Genomic DNA, 21247 nt, shown 5'->3' with positions numbered 1-21247 from the left:
AACTCCCACCCAGTCAGCGAAGCCCTTTTGGGGGCCATCATGAATCCCTGGATGAGAAAGCTTGGCATAGCAGTTATGACTTTGGGAGAAAGGGACACTTCCTTAAATTCCTGTTCTGTAGGCAAAAGGGGAAGACAGTTGCCCAACCCTACTTTAAAAGTTATGTAGCTCACTTCTGAGATTAGAGAAGCTAAAAGGTGTCACTTCCTGGAATGCCCTACTGTTCTGTCCGCTAATATTTTTTCCTGTGTTTTATTCCAGGAACTTATTATCTTGGGAACATATAATAATAATAACTGATGTCTAGTTTGTTGGAACTTGGATTGGTAGATAGTCAGTATCTTAGAAACGACCTTTCTTTAGATGTGCTATTCAGATATGTCAACTGTGGTAACCTTTGAAAAAATGAATTTCAGATAAAGGAAAAAATCCCTTTTCATGTCAGTTTCCTTTCCCTTTTATATCAGTTACAAGGATACTTGTAAGCAGCCCTGAGGTAATAACTCAAAGCATGCCACACATATTCCTGTAAATTAGTGATCCCCAACCTGTGGGCTGCGGACCACATGTGGTCCTTCGACTAATTGGAGGCGGGCCCCGAAGGACGCCTTCTCCCCCCCCCCCCGGCCCTTTACTTCATCCCCCCCACCCCTATACAACACACTTCATTGTTGTGGCTTGTCTGTATCTTATTTTGAAGGGATGTTTAAACATTACCATAGCGATCAGAGAGCGCTAAGGCATTGGTTGAGAGTAGAGGAGTAAACTACCCCCCCCCCACCGGGCCTCAGTAAAAGACGTTGAGTGGTCCCCGGCGTTGAGTGGTCCCCGGTGATAAAAAGGTTGGGGACCACTGCTGTAAATGACTTTGTGTCAGTAGCCTAATGTCTCAGCTTAGCTCCTAATAAATTATAGTAATGATACTGATTTTTTTTAAAAACAGGGCATTCTTGTAAACTCTTGAAAAAGAACATGGGACTAATTGTCATAAACGAAGGCTCTCTTGATGTAAGTATAATATGACATTTTAATATCTTTGTCTATTACCCTGCATCATTCGCTGGAAGACGTCTGAGTGAATTCACATGGATTAACTATTCGTACCCAAATGATCAAACATATTAGTAGTAAAGGTAAAGTAAGGTTGGATTTCTTTGAGAAGCAATGCAGACTAGCACACCAAACAACGTAAAAGAAGCTACGGTCCCCAACTCAATACACTTTTGCAATCCTAGCTGTGATTTGAAATAGATGCTCTGGTTTACTGTGTGGCAAACACAGTCCCAATGTGGGGCTGCACATTATGCCAAAAGATGAACATCTGTTCTAAATCACAGCTAAGTTTTTAAAAGTTGCATTGGGACTATGCTTGCGCAGGCCAGCCACAGAAGAATTTTCCTACCGACAACCTCATGGGTTCTGAGGGCAGGTCACCCCTTTGTTCAGTTCCCACCAAGCCACCACAGGCTCTTGTGGAACCAAAGGCATGGAACCGGTGACAAACTGTCATCACGAAACAGTGAAAAGCACCATAAGAGCTCATTACAGCAGGCCATGAGCGAGGGAATGTGTGTCTAAAAGTTACAGGTAATTGCTGTGAGTTACTCTGATCACTAGAAATTTTAAGTTATCTGCTTTTTTGAGGCCAAATGTATCAATTCTGCTAGCACAATAAAGACCCTGGGCTCAGTTGCTTCCTACTTCATCTCCAAGGATGTAGGAAATCAGAGGAGGGTCTCCAGTGTAAATCCCAATAAGGGAAAAGGCCTGTCCCTCGGACATCATGGTCTGAGGTCATTCCAGTTTAGCACTTGCATTGTGATCAGAAACAAGCTAAAAACCAGTGCAGATCTTTAGTTGTTTTTGCCATCAAGTCACAAGACCCCATAGAGTTTTCAAGGCAAGAGACACTCAGAGGTGGTTTGCCGTTGCCTATCTCTGCATCACAAGCCAGGTATTCGTTGTAGATAGTCCATCCAAATACTTGCCAGGGCTGATCCTGCTTCGTTTCCAAGATCTGATGAGATCAAGCTAGCCTGGACTAGCCACTCGCTTTGTATGTTCCACCAGAGGGCACTATGAAATAGAAGCATTGATTGAAACGTCATCGGCACATGCAGCAGAAAACTTTTCAGCAAAAATAATAAATGTAAGAACCAGTGTAGTACAATGACTAAACTGTGAGCTATTTCAGTTGTCATCTTAGTTATGAACTCTCTGTGTCCTTGGGCAAGCCATTAATTTCCTCCTCTGCAGTATAAAGCTAATGCCTTGCAGAATTGTTCTTAGGGTTTCTGATGTATTGAAACATTTTGAACGCCTGGGTCGTGCCATATAAACGCTATCGTACAGCACAATAAAAATGTAAAGCAAGGGAGAAGGGCAGATGTAGTTTAAAATGTGGGTCCTTCCATTGAAGTCTGCAGTGAGTATCAAGTTGTCCTACTTGGAAGTCGATTTTCTTTATAAACAAATGTCTGACTCAAGCTCCAGTGAAAATGAAATGGCATAAGCAGCCAAAACGATGGGTCCTGGCTTTTAAAATACTGGAGAAAAGCATGGAATTCAATGTAACGATGAGTACCTGGCTTTTAAAACGATGATCCTGGCTTTTAAAATACTGGAGGAAAGCATGGAATTCCATGTAACATGTCTGGTGGATCATGAAGGAAGAGTAGGTCAATCTTGGTATCTGAAAGTAACACAGATAAAGAAAACTGGGTGTATCTTCTGAAAGTGAAGCTGTTTAAAAATTTGCAGGTACATGTTTTTTCCTTAGCTAATGAGGACTAGTTAATTCTTAAGGCACTTTACTCACGAACATACAAGCATCTGTTTTACAATGGCTAAAGGAATCTCTCTGCTGTCTCCAAAGTGTGTTTTTATTGGCCATTTAAATGCTTTTGGGTAATCACCACAGTATTTTCAAATAATAAAACTAAAGTAGCGGACACATTGCAGTATTTATATTAAGCATGATAGGTGTATCCCCATGTAAGAGGCAATTGAATTGCTATCTAATATGATACTTGTTGGAAGTATAAACAGTATAAATTGTTTAAATAGACATGAAGTAATTTTTGTCTTTTCCTGGTATTAACAGGCAACGAGAGAGACATTAAGCCATCACTGCAGTGCTCTTGGCGATGCCTTGAGGAAGGAAAATGATTTTGCCCTTATTATTGATGGCAAAACGTTGAAGTATGCCTTGACATTTGGTGTAAGGCAATACTTTCTGGATTTGTCTCTGTCATGTAAAGCTGTTATTTGTTGCAGGTAAGCCTTTTCCTTCCTCAGTTGCTGGAGAAAAAAATTGCTCGAGAAAGACTTTTTCCTTCAGGTAGAATTTATTATCTTTACTTGTTTTCAGAGTAAGAGTGTGAGTAGCATTATTTTAATCCCTACTGTGAAAACAAGTATAAAGATTATAAAAGCAGAGTAAAACGTTATGTGTGTCATCTATAAATTCATTTGGCTGAAGCGTGCATTCTCTTGCATTGCATAATGGACACAACTAAGTGCATCAAATATGGCTTCCTAAAGCTTTCAAGCAGGTTTGAAAGGTGACATGAGACCCCTTGGGATCAGACTGTCATCTGAAATTAAGTTTATACCAGTAAGCATCATGATATAATGGTTTGGGGGGGGGGGGGTTAAAACCCAGAAAAGCACCATTTTGATTCAGTGACTGGATCTGACAATATTGTTTTTTCCAAGTATTCTAGATCTAATGATTTCATCTTCCATTATCATCTTTTATATCTAAAAAACATTTATGATGTATTAACCTGCATTCACACGAACAAAAGCGAATTGTGTGGGCTTTTTCCCCAGGGCGTTCCAATGGCTGTGCCTTTCTTCCTTACTGTTCTCACACATTGTGAAAACATGAATATATAAACGTAGAGTGATTTTGTTTGGCTAAATCAACTGGGGTTATCCTGTTTATTTACTTAAAACATTTCTGTGCCGCCTTTCCACCCAAATCAGGGTCCCGAAGGTGGCAATTGTTAAAATAGCAAAACATTTCCATTATTAAAATGATGTTGAAAAAAAACACACATACACACATATATATATATCAGTACTTGACTGTTTCTTTGAAATAAAATCTCTGTTGTCTTTGGCCACTTTCATACTGTGATTTTCCTTCTGGTAGAACACACTATGTCCCTGCTTTATTGGGGAGCCTTTGCATGATGTTATGCTTGGAAGGAATTCTGGGGCTTTTTCTCTTAAGCTAGAATAAAGAAAAACACCATTTGGGCTGACTTTAAAGGGAAACAGCATACCAATTACAGGCAGAGCCATTATGTGAAAGCTATGCCTACAACCAATCTGTGTGGGGGAGTGGAGTTTAGCTCCACCTTCGAAATGGCAGTGCTCCGCTCTGGCATTTCCCCCAATCCCTTTAGAATTTTAACAGGACTTAAAAAAAAAAAAAACTAACTTGGCTATAGCTGAGCTTTTTGGGGAGGGGGTTGTCAGGCCAGGATGGGGGGGGGGAGGTGGCGCCAGCAGTGAGCCTGCATCCTGCATGCCTAAGTCTCATGGACTGTGGCTTTCTGGATGGGGGCAGCTTTTCTCACCCCTGTGTGGATCACACATTTAATTAAACATAATAATAAACCTTACAATAATAGCGTTCTAAAAATATCTCCGTGTTTTTTCTTTTAAGGGTTTCTCCTCTTCAGAAATCTGAAGTGGTAGAAATGGTTAAGAAACAAGTGAAAGTAGTAACGCTGGCAATTGGTGATGGAGCAAATGATGTTAGTATGATACAGACAGCACATGTCGGTGTTGGTATTAGTGGGAACGAAGGGCTGCAAGCAGCTAACTCTTCAGACTACTCAATAGCCCAGGTAAATCTTGCCACCGATAAGGAATGGATGGTTCTTTCAAGTGATAAACAGTCGGACCTTGTGTACATAGCTAAACTGTTTTCTGTCACCATTTGTAGTTCAAGTACTTGAAGAACTTACTCTTGGTCCACGGTGCCTGGAATTATAGCAGAATTGCTAAATGCATCTTATACTGCTTCTACAAGAATATCGTCCTTTATATCATTGAGGTAACGATGGCACAGTATGTCACAATATGTCTTTCAAAATTCTTCCAAACCAGAGCAGTATGTGAGCATTCTTTAATATCATAATTTGAATGTTTCTTCTGTTTATAATTCTGATTTTTATACTTTTGGGCATCATATGTAAAACCAAGTTCGAAATAAATATCATCATATATGGGTATGCAATTTTTTTTAATTTGGTTTTTTTTTTCCTCTGGTCAGCTGGACCTGAAAAATCTGGGATTTCTGTAAAATCCTGGATCCAAATACCATACTGGTGTTGGGATCTGAGATTTTTTTTTTTTAATGACATTTAAGCGTGGTTCCAATAGAGCTAAACCGAAAAATACCGAATTAAAAAAAAATTACACATCCTTCTTGTATTCTGCTTTGAATTGTAGACTAAATTGTTGGCTGAAATATGTGGAAGCTTGAGGATGCAATAAAAAAACTCAGTTTCAGTGGTGTTTTTATAGTTTCCTATTAAAATGCTAATTTTGGAGTTTATAAGATGTTGAGAGTTCCTAAAATGTTTATAGAAAATAAGACCTGCAGACCAATTAACATACTCCCCACTTCTACTTCTTATGTGGCTGTTAATGGCTCTTGTCAATACTATGAATGAATGGACACAATATATATCACAGAGCGTCTTTAGCAAGGACAACTGGCCGTCCTGAATTTCCTTTCAGTTTTCGTAGTGATCGGGCATGGGTGAAGGGAACTCATTGACTATTTGTAAGCTGCTACTTAAAATGCAGAAATCCTACGTAAGGCAAATGTGTGTGAAGCTTTATTTCTGCCATCTCTCCCCCGCCACCCACCCACCCACCCCGAATTTAGAAAGTAATACCAAAATATATCTAATTCAAGTCAGACAAACATTGCTCAGGATTTGAATTGGAGTTACGTTTCCTGGGTATAAGATATAAAATTACAACATAATTATTTAAGAAAGTAAATCTTCGAAAGGCCTAGAATATTGAAAAGTAAGGAATTTACTATATGCTAAACAAGGTGTTTCATGTATATACCTAACTTACATTTTGTTTTATTCCTTATCCATTAATAAATTAATACTAATAGTATGTGAAAGTTGTGCTTCACTTTAGGTCTCTGAATAAACTGTATGTGGCTAACTTAAAGTATGTAAAGAGTCCCATTTGCACCTGTATTTAGCCGTACATTTTAGCTCTCCTAGCTCTTTATTTCACAGTTAAATTTGTAGTTGGCCGGCTTGCACAGAATACTAACTCTTGAATTTATCAAGGTTGACACAGATCATCTTTCTGTTTGGTTTGTATGTGCCCAATCCTGCTAAAGAGTCACTGCTGCCACTGCTAACCATGCCAGTCACCTCCTTTGAGCAGTGGTGAGGGAGGTGGACTGACTTCAGGGAATTTTCATGACAGCTCCAGTCATTTATTTAAAGGAGGAGATCCCTTCAGTCAGCTGCTGTGCATGAGGAGCCCTGGATTAGGGCCATTGATTACACAGAGGACCATATATGTGAATACAATGTTCTTGTACTGACAGCAACCAATGGAGCAAGTTAGTACCCAAATCAGGAATGATCACAGAATTATCATTAGACATGCAACAAGAGAGACCTTCCGTTTTTATGTTAGCCAAGGCCATAACGTCCGTCATCTAGACACAGAACCAATTTAAACCATGAGGAGCCAACTAGATGTGACTAGGATTGGAATAAACATTTATTTGGAATTTGGAATAAACCTAGCCAAAATAATACTTGAAAAATACCTTACCAGTTTAAATAATACCTTGAGCTCCATTTTGCAGGCCCTGCGGAACTGTGAAAGCTCTAACAGCTCCTGCAGCTCTCCCAGGAGCTCATTCCACCAGGCAGGGGCCAGGACCAAAATAAAAATTAACTCCCACCCATTCAGGAAATGCCTTCCATGGCTGTCAAGAAACCCCAGGGTTTCACAAAACCCTGGTTGAGAAAGCCTGGTTTGGCGGGTTAAATGGGGGGAGACACAGGAGGAAAGAGTTGAGTACCTCCTCTCCCAATTGCTCTTCTCTGGCTTTCAGAGCAGCTGTGAGGCTGTTGATGACTTTAAAGCTGTGGAAGATCCTTATGCTTTCATTCATTTACCCCTGAAAGAAATCCCCTTGGAACATATTAGCTGTTGCCAATCAAGTACCTTTTCAAAATGCTTGGTCGAGTTGACTTCAGTCTGTGTTCCAGTGTGCACCTCCTAGACCCTGTTTTGTGTAGGCCGGCAAGCTGAAAGAGGGTGAGTTCACCCTGATATTTCTCCAACTTCTAAGAGATCCATTTAGCTTAGATCCCCATCCTCTCACCATCCAGAATACCAGCAGATCAGGCAAAGCAAGGCAAACACAAAACAAATTCTTTAAGAGAAGAAAATGTCAAGTTAAAATGAGCTGTTTGATTTTTGTTATCTGGTTCTTATTGTCTTATCAGACTCTTGTTTATATAAATACATAATACGTGTCATACAATGGTTTTGTCTAGTGCATTTGTAAGAAAAAGAAGACACTGTCCTACTCTGGCTTTTCCATTTGATTGCACCCTCAGTGCTGTCCCCATCTCACATAGCTTTGGTCCACGCGGGTGCCACAATTCCTGGCATAACCTCCTTGGTGCTCTAAAGGGGTCCTTTTTCGCTAGAGGAAATGCTGGTGGGATCCACTCCTATGTTCTTATATTTTTAATTCAGTATATTAGCAAAACCCGAGCTTAAAAACAGTTCATTCCAGGGCCAAAATACTAGGGCCTCATTTGAAAATAAATTAATTAAAATGCTTAGAACACAAAGCATAATTTTATTTGCTTATAATTTTAATAAATAAGCAAATTTAAAAAAACTACTTCAGTTGTATACTTGACAAACTTTGTATACTACAACAGACTTTAAACATTGCTTGGAAGCACATGTGAGTTTTAAACCATGTGACTTCCATTCAGCCATACACTTTTGATCCTTTAGCAATACTGAGTAATGCATGTGGGCATGCACATGTTCTGCTGTGTTAAGAATATGTCTCTAGTAAAAATTAAATAGAAGGTCTGCTTGAAGTTATCAGCTATTCAACAATCCATTCGTTTTTGGGTTTTTTTAGGGAGTGCAGTATTTATGTGCTCAGAAATATTTTTGGGATGCACCCTTTTTATAGTTGCAAACAGTGGATGGGGAATGCAATTATGGCCTAGGGTGGTTGTTGTTGTTGTTGTTGTTTTTAACTATGTTAAGTGAGACCACGAGCTTGTCTTCTCACTCAGTAAGAGTTTTTTACTTTTTTTCTGTGTTCAGAAAACCTCATATGTGCTACAGACTGCTTTGAAACTTGCTGCCAGTTAAATAGGAGCTGTCTGGCAGCACGTGGAGCTGAGGTTCAACAACCGTGGGCTAAAAGCATCCTTGGGTTTTCTGGAATTCCATCTCTTCCCCGTGGACTCTGTCCACCACCCGGGGCAGAGATGAAATCCATAGGCTTATGCACAGCTCACTCTGCTATTGTGCAGTGTTTGATTGGTCAGAAGCGCATCTGGAAGAAACCGTCATTTGAGTGATCTTAAAATATACAGCGAACGTATCGTTCACGGTGCCTCTGAAAGGGCTCCTTCAAAACTGTGCCATACATTTCACTTGATAGTGCTAAGGAAAATAGATGCTTTCGAAGGGTCTTTTCACTGCTGCTGGAGTGCTAAATTTAAAGATTTCAGCTGTGATAAGACAGGCAAGGTTGATCAATATGAAGGCGCCAAACAATTTATTATATACTTATTGTGAGGATATTTATGATTTTTTCCCCCCAGCAGCATGACAAAATTGGAGTTTGTCAAATTTCTCAAATCACTCTGTTCTTCATTTCAAACAGTCTTGTTTAGGAAAAACTTAGTTTATTTTCTGGGGATCGATTCCATAACTAAATGACTTACTGTGATTATCTTTATCTTTGTGAACTGCTCCGTGAGCCTTTGTGGAACGAATGGCAATACATAAATTTGAACGTAAATAAGAATTGACTATCGAACAGCCTCTCTGCAGTTTACTTTTGTGTCTGAGTATTTTCTGCTTCATAAGACAGAAAAGAAAATTAAGCAGACATTTGTTTTCACTTTTGGTCAGCATACCATTTTCTGGTATCTTAAAACACTAGATTGTTCCCAGAACCAGTCATCTGGAGACAGGCCCTATAAATGGAGAACTTGTCACCATTCATGCTCCTGTAATGAACCATGAACTCTGGCCAAATCTGTGTTGAGTTGATGCTCTATGTCAGGGATAGTCAAACTGCAGCCTTCCAGATGTCCATGGACTACAATTCATGGGAATTGTAGTCCATGGACATCTGGAGGGCCGCAGTTTGACTACCCCTGCTATGTGTCATTTGACTAGCAGATCAGACTGACTCTTTTTTGCTTTAATATCATTGGTCATCTATATTCTGATATTCTGAATGGCCTGCAAGAGATTGTAAATTGAATGTAATGTAATATGTTGCATTCAGCAGAAACATTTGTATGCAGGCAGTCAGGTTCTGCACAGGAATAAGCTTCAGGAAGCCTCCCTGTTACTCTTACAACATTTTAAACGGATGAAGAACTGAATAGTTTAGAAGCTCTTTCATTTAGAAGTCCTGTGATTATGCAAATTATTTGAGAGAGAGATTAAATTAAGCTTTACGTTCTCAATGTTTTAATAAAATTTGAACCATGAGGTCCTAAATATGAAGTCCTAGTACTTTTGCCCTGGAAAGAGAACAATATTCTCTGTAAATATGTCTCCACAGCTGTGTATTTTATTTGTACATACATAAGACTTTATTGTTTCCAGCCATAGGCCATTACAATATTTTATTTGTAAGACCTATACTATGACTTCCAGATTACTTATCTAGTTGAAACTGAAAATGTATTCAGAAGAGCACCTTAAGATTTAGGCAGGAAAGGTCCTAATAAAATATGTGTTTTTAATTCATTTCTTTCAGATATGGTTTGCCTTTGTTAATGGCTTTTCTGGACAAATACTCTTTGAAAGATGGTGCATAGGACTCTACAATGTGGTAAGTGTGTAATGTATTGCTTTTAATTAATTATTTTCTTCCCAAAGATAGAACAGATCTTTCTCAAACTGATAATTGGTTTACACATTAGATGTTTACAGCTATGCCCCCACTGACACTTGGAATATTTGAAAAATCCTGCCACAAAGAAAATATGCTGAAATATCCTGAATTGTACAAGACATCTCAAAATGCCTTGGACTTCAATTCTAAGGTAAAAACCAGAGTATTATATTAATACCTTTGGGTTGCTATTTTAGTTATTTGCAGTTAGGATTAAAAATAATGAAATGGTTTGTTATCCCAATAAAGGCTTTGTTGTTGTAATGAAATGGTTCTGCATGCCTGTCAGATTCAGTAACTGGGGGGAGTTATTGATATTAGGGTTGGGCTCTTCGGGGAGGGGAGGCGCAGGTGTCAGCACGCAGGCGGGCGCACACATGCAAGCACGGAGTTCTGCACCTGCGTGTGTGTACCCGCCAGTGCGCTGACACCCTCACATCCCCCCACCCCCGCAGTGTGTCACTGGCTGCACTGGGAGAGACCAGCTGCTTTGGGCGCCGAAGCGCCCAACCCTAATTGATATTGCCTGGGTCCACCTGGCACATACAGAACATTGTGTGCCCACTCAGCTGTATTCAGCCATTTCTTTTCAACTGCAGCCCATCATATATCTTGAAGGTCACCAGGAAATCCGAGCAGGATTTTACTTGGCATGAGGAGATAGGCAACCCTTGTGCGAGTTCAGGGGTGTTTTCTGTTGATCCATGGGGTTTCATGGATCCTGGGCAGTGGGGAGTTTTGATTTTATTAAATTATTTTGTTTTCTGAGTATTTTTGAACTGGTCTCATTTGGCAAGATTGTATATTAGTAGAATTCACTTTAGTTTTTTTTTATCAGTAGATGATATAAACCTTTGCTGTTTTGTGAAGTGAAATACTAAAAATGTTGCCCACAAACTTCAATAGCAGTTCTGCACTAATACTCCATTCACCCTTTGTGCTGTCATGGGTAACACAGACTGGACAAGCCCAACTTTAGATGTGGTCAGGAACAGTCAATGTACAGGTGTTGTACCATGCCACGTACAGAAGGATGTTAATCCTGGAATTTGGCCACTGAAGCTAGCCCTACTGGAGAACAACAACACATGAAAACACAGTGCTTATAGTGGATGATACCATTGGTCCATGAAAGTATTGCCTGATCAAACAGGCAGGGGTTCTTCAGGGCCTCAGACAGGGTGTTTCACATCACCTTTTTACCTGGAGGTGCCAATAATTGAACGTTGGATATTCTGCATACCAAGCAGATGCTCTGCCACTGAGCCATGGCCACTGCCCACTGTGGCAAATATAGAATCATAGAGTTGGAAGGGCCCACGCAGGCCATCCAGTCCAACCTCCTGCCCAATGCAGGCTTTCTCAACAGGTGTCTTGCGAAACCTTGGGATTTCTCAATAACCCCAGAAGGGTTTCCACAAAATTAATACAAACTAATTTTTATGTATCTTTTATATTTTTTTAAAAAATAATTGGGTGATATGACCAGATATGGTTATGTCAGCCTGCCCTCCACAATGACCAATGGTGGACCTGGAGATGATGGAAAGGGGAGGGGTCCTGGTCATTAAAATCCTTGCTGACTGATGCTTGTTGCACCTAATAGTCACTGGAGTCTAGAGAGATAAGTATTCTCATTTTAACTTAACTGCATTGGCGGTGTGGTAGGGGATGATGGAGTGGCATGTGCCTGCTCCAGCCCTGTTCCTGACCCAGCGGAGTAGGCCACTGGGCTGTTTCTGGCATTGGTGGGGCAGGGGGAGGGAGTGTGACGTCACATCTGGTGGGAGTGTCTGGATGATGTCGCTTCTGGTGGCATGTGACTTTATTGGTATGGCAGGGAGGTGTGGTCTCTTGATATCATTTCTGGGGCTCATCAAAGCCTGAAAAATGTTTCATGGGTTTCTCAACCCATGAAAAAGTTTGAGAAAGGCTGGCCTAGAGGATCCATTATAAGTATCTGCCCAGCTGCTGCTTAAAGACTGCTAGTGGGGGGGGGGGAGCTTACTACCTATTTAGGCAGCTGAGTGCACTGCTGGATGTGAATAGTATGCATAATGCTTTTGAGTAGAACTGCAGTACCTGCTAAGAATCTAGAAGGAATGTTATGTAGTAAAGTTGTTGAGAGTTATGATATGCCTATTTTTGTTAATGAAATTCTGTAAAACTTCAAATACACCACTATTCTATCCAAATAATACTCTGATTGCAAACAGTTAAATTTGTGCTTACATTTATAATTCTCATAAAACAGCAGAATTAAAACAAAAAGCTTGGCTTCATCAAATTTCACACAACTTTTAAAAATTGTAAAAAGCCTTAATTTCATCACCAACAATAAATGTATTGCTAGGAAAAAATACACAAATTCATGTAATATGTCAACTGCCAATAGATCACATTGCTATAGGCAATCAAATAGATCAAGTTTTAAATCAAATGTGTCTTAAATAAATAAGCAAATAGTAAAATAATATAATGACCATTAAAGATCTGAATGTCTGAATTCAAATTAAATTATTACATTTGTATCCCTGCTGAATTTTATATTTGTAGGGTATGCAATATTTTACAGCCTGTTTGACTCTTCTTTGAAGTTACACGGCCTTTTCAGTCACAAATATTTAATTTATTAAATTTAGAAGAGCAAGTGTGACTAAAATGCACCAGAATATTGCATTGGATTTGCTATAAGTAAATGCTGTGAATAAATGTCTACTGACTACCTGGGAAGCCAGAATTGCTGATACAGGTTTGACATGTGAGGATTTTGAATCATTGTTGCATTGAATAACGGTGCGTAGATTTGTTATGCTAAAAAGGGTCAGAGATCAGGGGGCCATGACAGAGGTTAAAGGATTAGCACATGACAATAAGTACTGGCCAGGAAAATGGAAAAGTGGGTCTGATTTTATTGCACCCACCTGTGCTTTCTGTCAAATAAAACTTGAGGTAATGTCACAGCAGGGAGTCGAGACAAAGGTTAATGAGCAACACAAGTGCCAGTGTGCAAAGTATTGTAGCATAAATTGGATCGCACAACCTTGTGTAACTGGATAAAATAACAAAGAACTTCAAGACACGGTGGAACATTTTTTGAGGCAGGCAACTTAATTTCTGCTGTATGAACAGCCTAAAACTATTAATGCACGTCAATTTAACACAATAAGGCTGCAATCTTCTGCACAGTTAGATGAGAGTAGGCCTGATTCAACATGGTGGGCTTAGTCCTGAGTAAACATGCATAGGATTGGGCCACACAGATCATGTTTTATTTTTTAAAGTACGATTATAAAAAACATGTTATACAATAGAAGTGTCCCAAGCTATTCTGATTTCTTACTTATATATGAAAACTGTGAAGCACTGGGTTTGTACATTTGAATGTACTTCCCACATAGCATTCTTTTTTTAGGAGTTGGTAGCGCTGTTTTATAACTACAGATGTAAATAGCAGGCATAAACAGCTATAGAAAGATTTGTAAGGCTAAGAAATCAAGACAAAGTACTATCTCAGCCACCGGAGGTGTTGTTTGTTTGGTTTGATAGTGGTGTTATAGCTTATTTTCTTTTAATCATCAGAAAAAAATAATAAAACTTGTTTGCTTAATTTCAATTGGAGATTTTACCAAAATCAAAATAGGTATTTTCTCTGAACGAAATTAAAAGGGATGAACACCTTTTGAGAAACAGAGAAATAAATAAATGACCCATGAAGAGCTCTGAGGCAGAAAATGCCTCTCAGTTATATTAGTTCTTAGAGGTGGCCTTTTGAAAAACACATTTTCGGATTCTAACCAAAAGCAAAAAAGGAGGGTCAGAGTTCACAGAGTTAGTTTTATCACGAACGGTTCTCATGAATGTTTGTTTTCCCTCAGGTTTTCTGGGTTCATTGTTTAAATGGCCTTTTCCACTCAGTAATTCTGTTTTGGTTTCCACTAAAAGCTGTCCAGTCTGGTAAGTAAAAGAATGAAATGCAGAATTTGAATGCACTGTGTTGCTTTAAAATGGCAATTTCCAGGATTAATCTTAAAGCCAATTCTGACGTACCCTTTATATAAAAAGGTAGCCTTTTTGATAACCATACATTTTATTTTCTTTTTTCCCATTGTACCCAAAACTCAAGTTTTAAGTGGGATCCAATGTTTATATAATGTTGCTGTTTGCGTTAGAGTTGGCAATTCAAGATATCTGAATAGTGGTTTGTTTTGCATCAGATTTATTTCACACAGTACAGAAGGGAGTAGATAAATTCTTTTGCCGAGCATGTTATTGGAAGACAGTAGCAGCTGATATGAGCGGCTTTTGAAAATCGGCTTCCAAATGAAGACTGTGCGTCCTTTTACCTTGTGAAATTACAAGCCTGTTGAAAATAAAAAAGGAGAGAGACAAGCCTCGAGATATTACTTGAAAGAAAATCATTTCACTCTGCCAGATAAAAGCTGTAAGTGTCTAATACATTTCCATTCAAATAATTCAGTTTTATTGATTTTTTTTCTCTTTATGTTGTCTCACAGATACGGTATTTGCAAATGGCAAGACTTCAGGCTACTTGCATTTGGGGAACATAGTATATACAGTAAGTGATGCTACTATTAAAGCAACTTACAAATTGCAGATTGCAGAGCAACCTCTCAAAAGAAGCCAGTTTAGCCTCTCCTTCCTTGCCTTGGTGCTCAGTGTTCCACAGTCATGCCCAACATGCTGCATCTTGGCAGGCTCATCCCTTTAAATGGGAGGCAGAGTAAAATGCACATACTTCTCAGTCAGAACTCAGAAAATGGTTGCTTCCAGTCAAAGCAGGAACAGGCATGGCAGTTTTGACAGGAGCCCGTGTTGAATGCTGCTGGTGCACTCTGGACAGAGTTCTGACCTCTGTTCTCTTAATTCTAGAATTTCCTCTTGGCCATATCACTTTCTAAATCTTTGTTCTAGTGCAGTGGTTCTCAACCTTCCTAATGCCGTGACCTTTTAATACAGTTCCTCATGTTGTGGTGACTCCCAACCATAAAATGAAGCAAGTTTTCATTCACAGAAATTAAACCGAAACTGACCAATGGCGTGAAGATCCATTGTTCACGAGTGTATATAAATTGGTTTCTTTCTGGGGTATCTCAGTTCAGTTCTGCCTCTTGTCACACCATGCCAATCTCGCTGTTTTCTGCTGTTCCAGACAGACAAACATTTGATCTCGATCTACCCCACAGGCTGTGGCGCCCCCCCCACCGGCCAAGCTGCTGCGACCCCTGTGAAAGGGTCGTTCGACCCCTAAGGGGGTCCCGACCCCCAGGTTGAGAACCACTGTTCTAGTGGTTCTCCCACAAAATCAGATACCCTAGAGCTGGTACTTTGCCTTACCAATTAAAATTTCTTCTTAGTTTCTCCGAACAGCTCGGCTTTCATGTCATGTAATGAAATGTGAAAATTCCCTGTTTCAAAAGTAGCCTGCCTCTTTGCATAGTATAAAGAATTGCTATGAATAATTTTTATGGGTCCATGGTCTCACTGGACTGGTTTCTTGATATTTTGGATCTTGGATTTATAATTTCTGAAACTGTGCATGTGTAATATGTGTTTCGTGTTATTTGGAATTAAATTAAACATTGGCATGTTGAATTTTGGCCTTTATTTTGAAACATTGTATTTAATTTAAATTGGTATATCAAAAGTACAGTAATTTTTCTTCTTTTTTTAGTTTGTGGTAATAACTGTATGTTTAAAAGCTGGATTAGAGACTTCATACTGGACTGTGGTAAGAAATTCTTTTTAAATTATTTATTTAAAATATTTATATGGCACTTTTTTCCCAGTCAGCCAGTCTCAACCTGCTTCCACTATAAGTAGCTAAAATCTCAATTTACAAAAATGCAGTGTGCTTAAGAGAAAGCCGTTACCCATCATACTATAAGCCACAAATTCAGGGGTGGGGGCCTTCCTCACAGTTCAGGTGGTCCCATGATATTAGGCATCCAGGTCAGTGATGGAAGATAATACCATCCCTTTGCATTGAACATAGAAACAAATTGACTACTACTGTAGTGTTCTTAAAACTTGAATATATTCAAAACACTTAACCCCATCATCTGTCTAGCCTGCTACATTCCTTTCCAACTGAAACTTTCTTGTCTTCAGGGGATGTCCCATGTAGACCATGTTGCAGCAGTCCAATTACAAGGTTAACCTATATCAGTCTAGGTTGGCACATAAAGTTGAAATACTGTAAAATGGAAGGTGAAATTTTACAGGTGATTTTGTTGTAATCTATACTGATCATTGTCATTAGCTGGAATTTTGTTGTTTTGGCTGGTAACAATTTACAAAACTGAAAGAATAGTTTTATTATTAGATTGCATCAATTGACTACCTCTGTACATAGCTGGCATGTGGGGGGTCATAGGCATGATGTGTCTAGGAGCATTGACATTGCAAGGCTTCTACTAGGCATACTACAGTCTTCCACATAGTAGAGAGGAAAGTATACATATACTACCTTGCATCAGTTGGCTACCTCTGTATACAACTGGCATGTGGGGGGTCATAGACATGATGCTCCAAAACAGGTACATGTTGATGGGATGCCTATGGGCTGAGCCACTGGGTGCCAGTGTAATAGCTGTGCTTTTAGCTCTTGAGGCTGGTTCATTTGGGGAATGCCTGTTGAGACAGCATGAGATAACTGAGTAGCTATGCTAATCCAGTATCAGTGAAGCACCAGTGTCTGGGGCAGTGGCCCACCAAGCTGATACTGTGAATAATTTAAATTATCCATGCACATTATCTGTGGGTGTTCCTTTTTCAAGCGGAGTGTGCTTTGTATGGTGTCTCCTTTGGGTATATCAACAATGCAAAATTGGAGGGTGGGAGGGAGAAAACCAAGAGGTCACTTTACGCACAAAAGTAAAAATTAAATATACATCTTCATCTCAGAAAATAATGTCGTGGTAAATAAAGACAAAACTACACTTAAAATACCTGGTGAAAACAGTTCATTGACTATGTCAAACTACATAAGCAGTGCTCAGTATTCTGAAGTCTGAAAAACATACCGGAGTCAAGGAAGACTCCAGAAACCCAGCTCAGGGGAATTAATTCCCCAGTCAATATTACCAGTTACAGACTACTAATACAAAGGATCTATGATAAATATGAAGGAGCCTTACCACTTTGTAAAGACTACAGCATTTACTATAGAAGTGCCTGGCAAAAAAACAACTACAACAACACAACTGCTTTTAGTAACAGCTATAAACAGCATAGTAAAAAGCTGTGGTAAGCCAGAAGTCTGTATTAGTTCATTTTATGTGGAACACAATTGAGCCAAGCCACACAGAACAGAAAAGACCCTCTCTCGTGTGCCTACCAGATGAGCTGCTTTGATTCATAGAATAGAATCATAGAATTGGAAGGGCCCATACAGGCCATATAGTCCATCTCCCTGCTGAACGTAGGATCAGACTCAAGCATCCAGGATAATTATCGGTCCAGCCACTAAAAGAGTGCCAGTGACGGAGAGCTCACCACCTACACTGATGAAATACTCTGAACAAAAATTTTTCCTGATAACTAGCTGATACCATTCTACATGTAGTTTAAAGCTATTACTGCAGGTCCTATCCTCTGCTGCCATTAGAAACTATTCCCTGCCCTATTGCAAGTTACAACCTTTCAAATACTTAAAAGCAGCCAGCCATCATCTCTGCTCTCAACCTCCTCTTCTCCAGGTTGAACATATCCAAGACTGAAGGGCCTCCCCCTGCGAGAATACTTCCCAGACAGGAACATATAGGAGAAGATGGTCCTTCAAATATCCCATGTAGGGCTTTAAAAGACAAGACCAACACCTTGAACTGGGCTCAGGAGTGGATTGGTAGCCAGTGTGATTGCCGTAATATCATGGCCACATGCTCCCGATTGCTGGCCCCTCCTAGCAGTCTCCCAATAGCTGGCCCCTACTAGCTATAGCTTCCATTCTCCAAGGGTACTCCTAAATGAACTATCAATGAGTCCAGTCTAGATGTAACCAAGGCATGGATTACTGTGGCTAGATCTGAACGAATCAGGAACAGACAGCTGAAGCTGGGAAAAAGCACTGTGAACCACCACAACCATCTGGTTTCCTGAGGTGACTTTTGTCAGCCAGCACTCCCAAGCTGTGAACCTGGCTTTTCAAGGGGAGTGTAACCTTCTCCAAGACAGGAAGGATCTCAATTCCCCTTTGTACTATTCCAGAGGACCTCTGTCTTTTTAGGATTAAGTTTCAGTTTGTTCAGCTGTATCCAGCCCATTCCTGATTTCGGAACATTACTAATTCAGCAGCAGCTTCAGAATTAGGTTGGAAAGAAAGGTAGAACTGTGTATTATCCACATATTGGTGATCCCACAGCTTGTATCTCCTGATAATGTTTCTTATTAACAAGGATTCTTAACTGGATTAAATTATGGCTAAGAATCCCAGTTACTAAGGAAGAATCAAACCACATATTCAAATACCACACTGAAGTTAGGTTGGGGAATGCTTGAATCAGAAAGTCATCAGTTACACCTCACACAAGGAAGGAAGGAAGGGAGGGAAGGGAAGGGAAGGGAAGGGAAGGGAAGGGAAGGGAAGGGAAGGGAAGGGAGGAAGGAAGGAAGGAAGGAAGGAAGGAAGGAAGGAAGGAAGGAAGGAAGGAAGGAAGGAAGGAAGGAAGGAAGGAAGGAAGGAAGGAACTCATGAGCCTCAGTGTAAACCAAACTGGTGCTCTGCTGGATGATCTCCAAACAAGGCCTGCATTTCAAGAATAATCATATGCTGTGATTATATACAATTATAATTTTGTTAATTAAAAAAAACTGTTTGGGGAAGTCTTTCAGCCAAATTTGTATTAACTTGTACTTCAGTGCAAGGTTCATTCCAAGCACTTCTTAAAATAGCCATTCATATGTTGACAGTAATAAATGTAAAATTTTGAGGAACAAATATTTTGTCCCAAAGCTGAAGTAGTTTGTAAGCATTCACTTGAGTAGCTGAATTAATAGTTATTGTTCTTTCTGTCTTTTTTCCAGTTTAACCATGTAGCTATATGGGGAAGCATCGCACTGTGGATAGTATTTTTTGGAATCTACTCTTCTTTATGGCCTCTTCTTCCTATTGCTCCTGATATGTCTGGGGAGGTAATTATGTATTACCAATAATTTCCAAATCTGTGCATAAAACTGCACTTCACTTTTGCGTGAGACTTGACTGGTTTTCATTACAGGCTGTCTGTTAAATTTATGTTTGTTATGAGACATGAAGATTTGTAACACATTTAAACGCAGTTAATGGCTTTATTTTTCTGCAGCTTCTTCCATACACATTTTTACAAGGAGTCACTGTAAGCCCCAATTGTGTGTGCATTACACTTTCTCTTCTAATAGATATTCTGACTTTTGTAACACAGAGGTGTGAGATATTAACCCTCCAGATTTTCTGTTACAATGACAGCCATTAACGTAGAGCACCCTACTTTTCGGTCTCTGTCTGTCTTTATCAGTATGTTGCTGGCCAGTCTAGCAATTAGCTCATAATCTAGAACAGGTTTAGGATGCTTTGGGCTGGTTCTGCGTTGAGCAGGGGTTGAACTAGATGGCCTGTATGGCCCCTTCCAACTCTATGATTCTATTCTATGACAGAGGTCACCATTCCTTTTGTATGTGTTTTCTAGTCAATATATTTTTATAATCAACCTCAACCAGAATCTTCAGTGTTAACAAAGGATGTGTCACCTAGGTCAGAGGTAGTCAACCTGTGGTCCTCCAGATGTCCATGGACTACAATTCCCATGAGCCCCTGCTGGCAGGAGCTCATGGGAATTGTAGTCCATGGACATCTGGAGGACCACAGGTTGACTACCCCTGACCTAGGAAATTATGTTACTTCTTCAGAAAAAATGAGGTGTCTTATAAGTATGACACAGAATACATTCCACAATCCATTTCAGTATGATACAAATATGGGATCCACAAGAACTCGTAGGCAAGGAGATACTTCATTTCCTCACCTTTATTTTCTCTTCCCTGCCCCCTGCTGTCCCAGTCATTCTCTGTTTTACTTTCTTCTGTTACTCCATTCCTTTACTGATAAGATGGAGACGTATGAGATTTGTGGGTGGTTATTCCCTTGTTCACCTCCCCCTTCCACCCATGCAGCAGTGGCAGGGGGAATGTCATGGCTCCTGCAATGGATACTGCACCCACTCACCCATCTGTCAACCTGCCTCAAATGGCAGTCGGATGGTGGTCTTCTGGTCCTCCTCCCTTGCCCACTTGCAGCACTGTCATCCTAGCAGTGGAGGGGGTGGGGAGAAGTTGCAGCTCCCAGTCTCCTGTCCACCTGCCTGACTCAAACAGATGGGGTGGGAGCTAGCAGTGGCCCAGGCTACTCCCACGTCCACCAACAGTACTTGGGGGGGGACAGATGTTTGTGGTGGCTCCTGATCCTCCTCCCCCCAAGCATTGGCCTGGAGCAGAGAGGCAGTGATGCCTGCGTGCCTCAGTTTGGGTTTGACTGGTTCTTCCTTCCCTGCACTTGTTCAGACACTATCAGGGGGTTACCTCCCCCGTTTCTTGAACTTTTGTAAAGACCATGCTAGGTGAGGTTCCCCTCTTGACACAAGGTTTTCTGGAATATGATGTGGTGGCCTCCTGTACTCCAGAAGCACAGCAGTCTCTAAACTAGTGGAGCAAGTTGAGTTGGATGTACATGGCTGGTGCCGAGCAGCAATCCTGGCTGAATCTTGTGGTATGAAGAAATCCATTGTAGACACAGAATTCTTACAAGGAACATGACTGAGCTGTCATAGATGTTCTTTCTTGTCTAACTTAGGCAGAAAGTGGCAAATCTTCTCTGTCGGGGCACTTGGTATCAGAAGGATCAGCAAGATCCAGAGAGATTGGCTCTATCAAAGAGGAACACAGCCAAGAACAAAAAAGGAATAGATCTGATTTTCAGCAGGGGGGGAAATCATGTCCACACTTCTATTTTCCTACCACTTTTGTCATTGTTGTAGGTGGCATCCGTCTGGTCTTACATTTTAA

The 21247-nt window shown here is 40.2% G+C and overlaps 1 protein-coding gene across 5 annotated transcripts in view; it reads left to right on the top strand.

Moving 5' to 3' along the window:
* ATP8A1 (ATPase phospholipid transporting 8A1) overlaps positions 1-21247 on the top strand; it is an 89815-nt gene that overhangs the window by 55993 nt on the left and 12575 nt on the right. For all 5 annotated transcript variants that reach the window (XM_077301834.1, XM_077301833.1, XM_077301836.1 and 2 more), the window contains 10 exons: positions 944-1008; positions 3104-3276; positions 4679-4862; positions 4961-5071; positions 10052-10126; positions 10218-10340; positions 14068-14146; positions 14707-14768; positions 15885-15941; positions 19235-19342. In XM_077301834.1, the coding sequence (XP_077157949.1) occupies positions 944-1008; positions 3104-3276; positions 4679-4862; positions 4961-5071; positions 10052-10126; positions 10218-10340; positions 14068-14146; positions 14707-14768; positions 15885-15941; positions 19235-19342 (1037 nt within the window). The remainder of the gene's footprint in view (positions 1-943; positions 1009-3103; positions 3277-4678; positions 4863-4960; positions 5072-10051; positions 10127-10217; positions 10341-14067; positions 14147-14706; positions 14769-15884; positions 15942-19234; positions 19343-21247) is intronic.

Source organism: Paroedura picta, chromosome 10, assembly GCF_049243985.1.
Source record: "Paroedura picta isolate Pp20150507F chromosome 10, Ppicta_v3.0, whole genome shotgun sequence".
Taxonomy (NCBI): domain Eukaryota; kingdom Metazoa; phylum Chordata; class Lepidosauria; order Squamata; family Gekkonidae; genus Paroedura; species Paroedura picta.
Note: the sequence above shows the minus strand (reverse complement) of the source record. Positions and strands in the feature narration are given on the sequence as shown.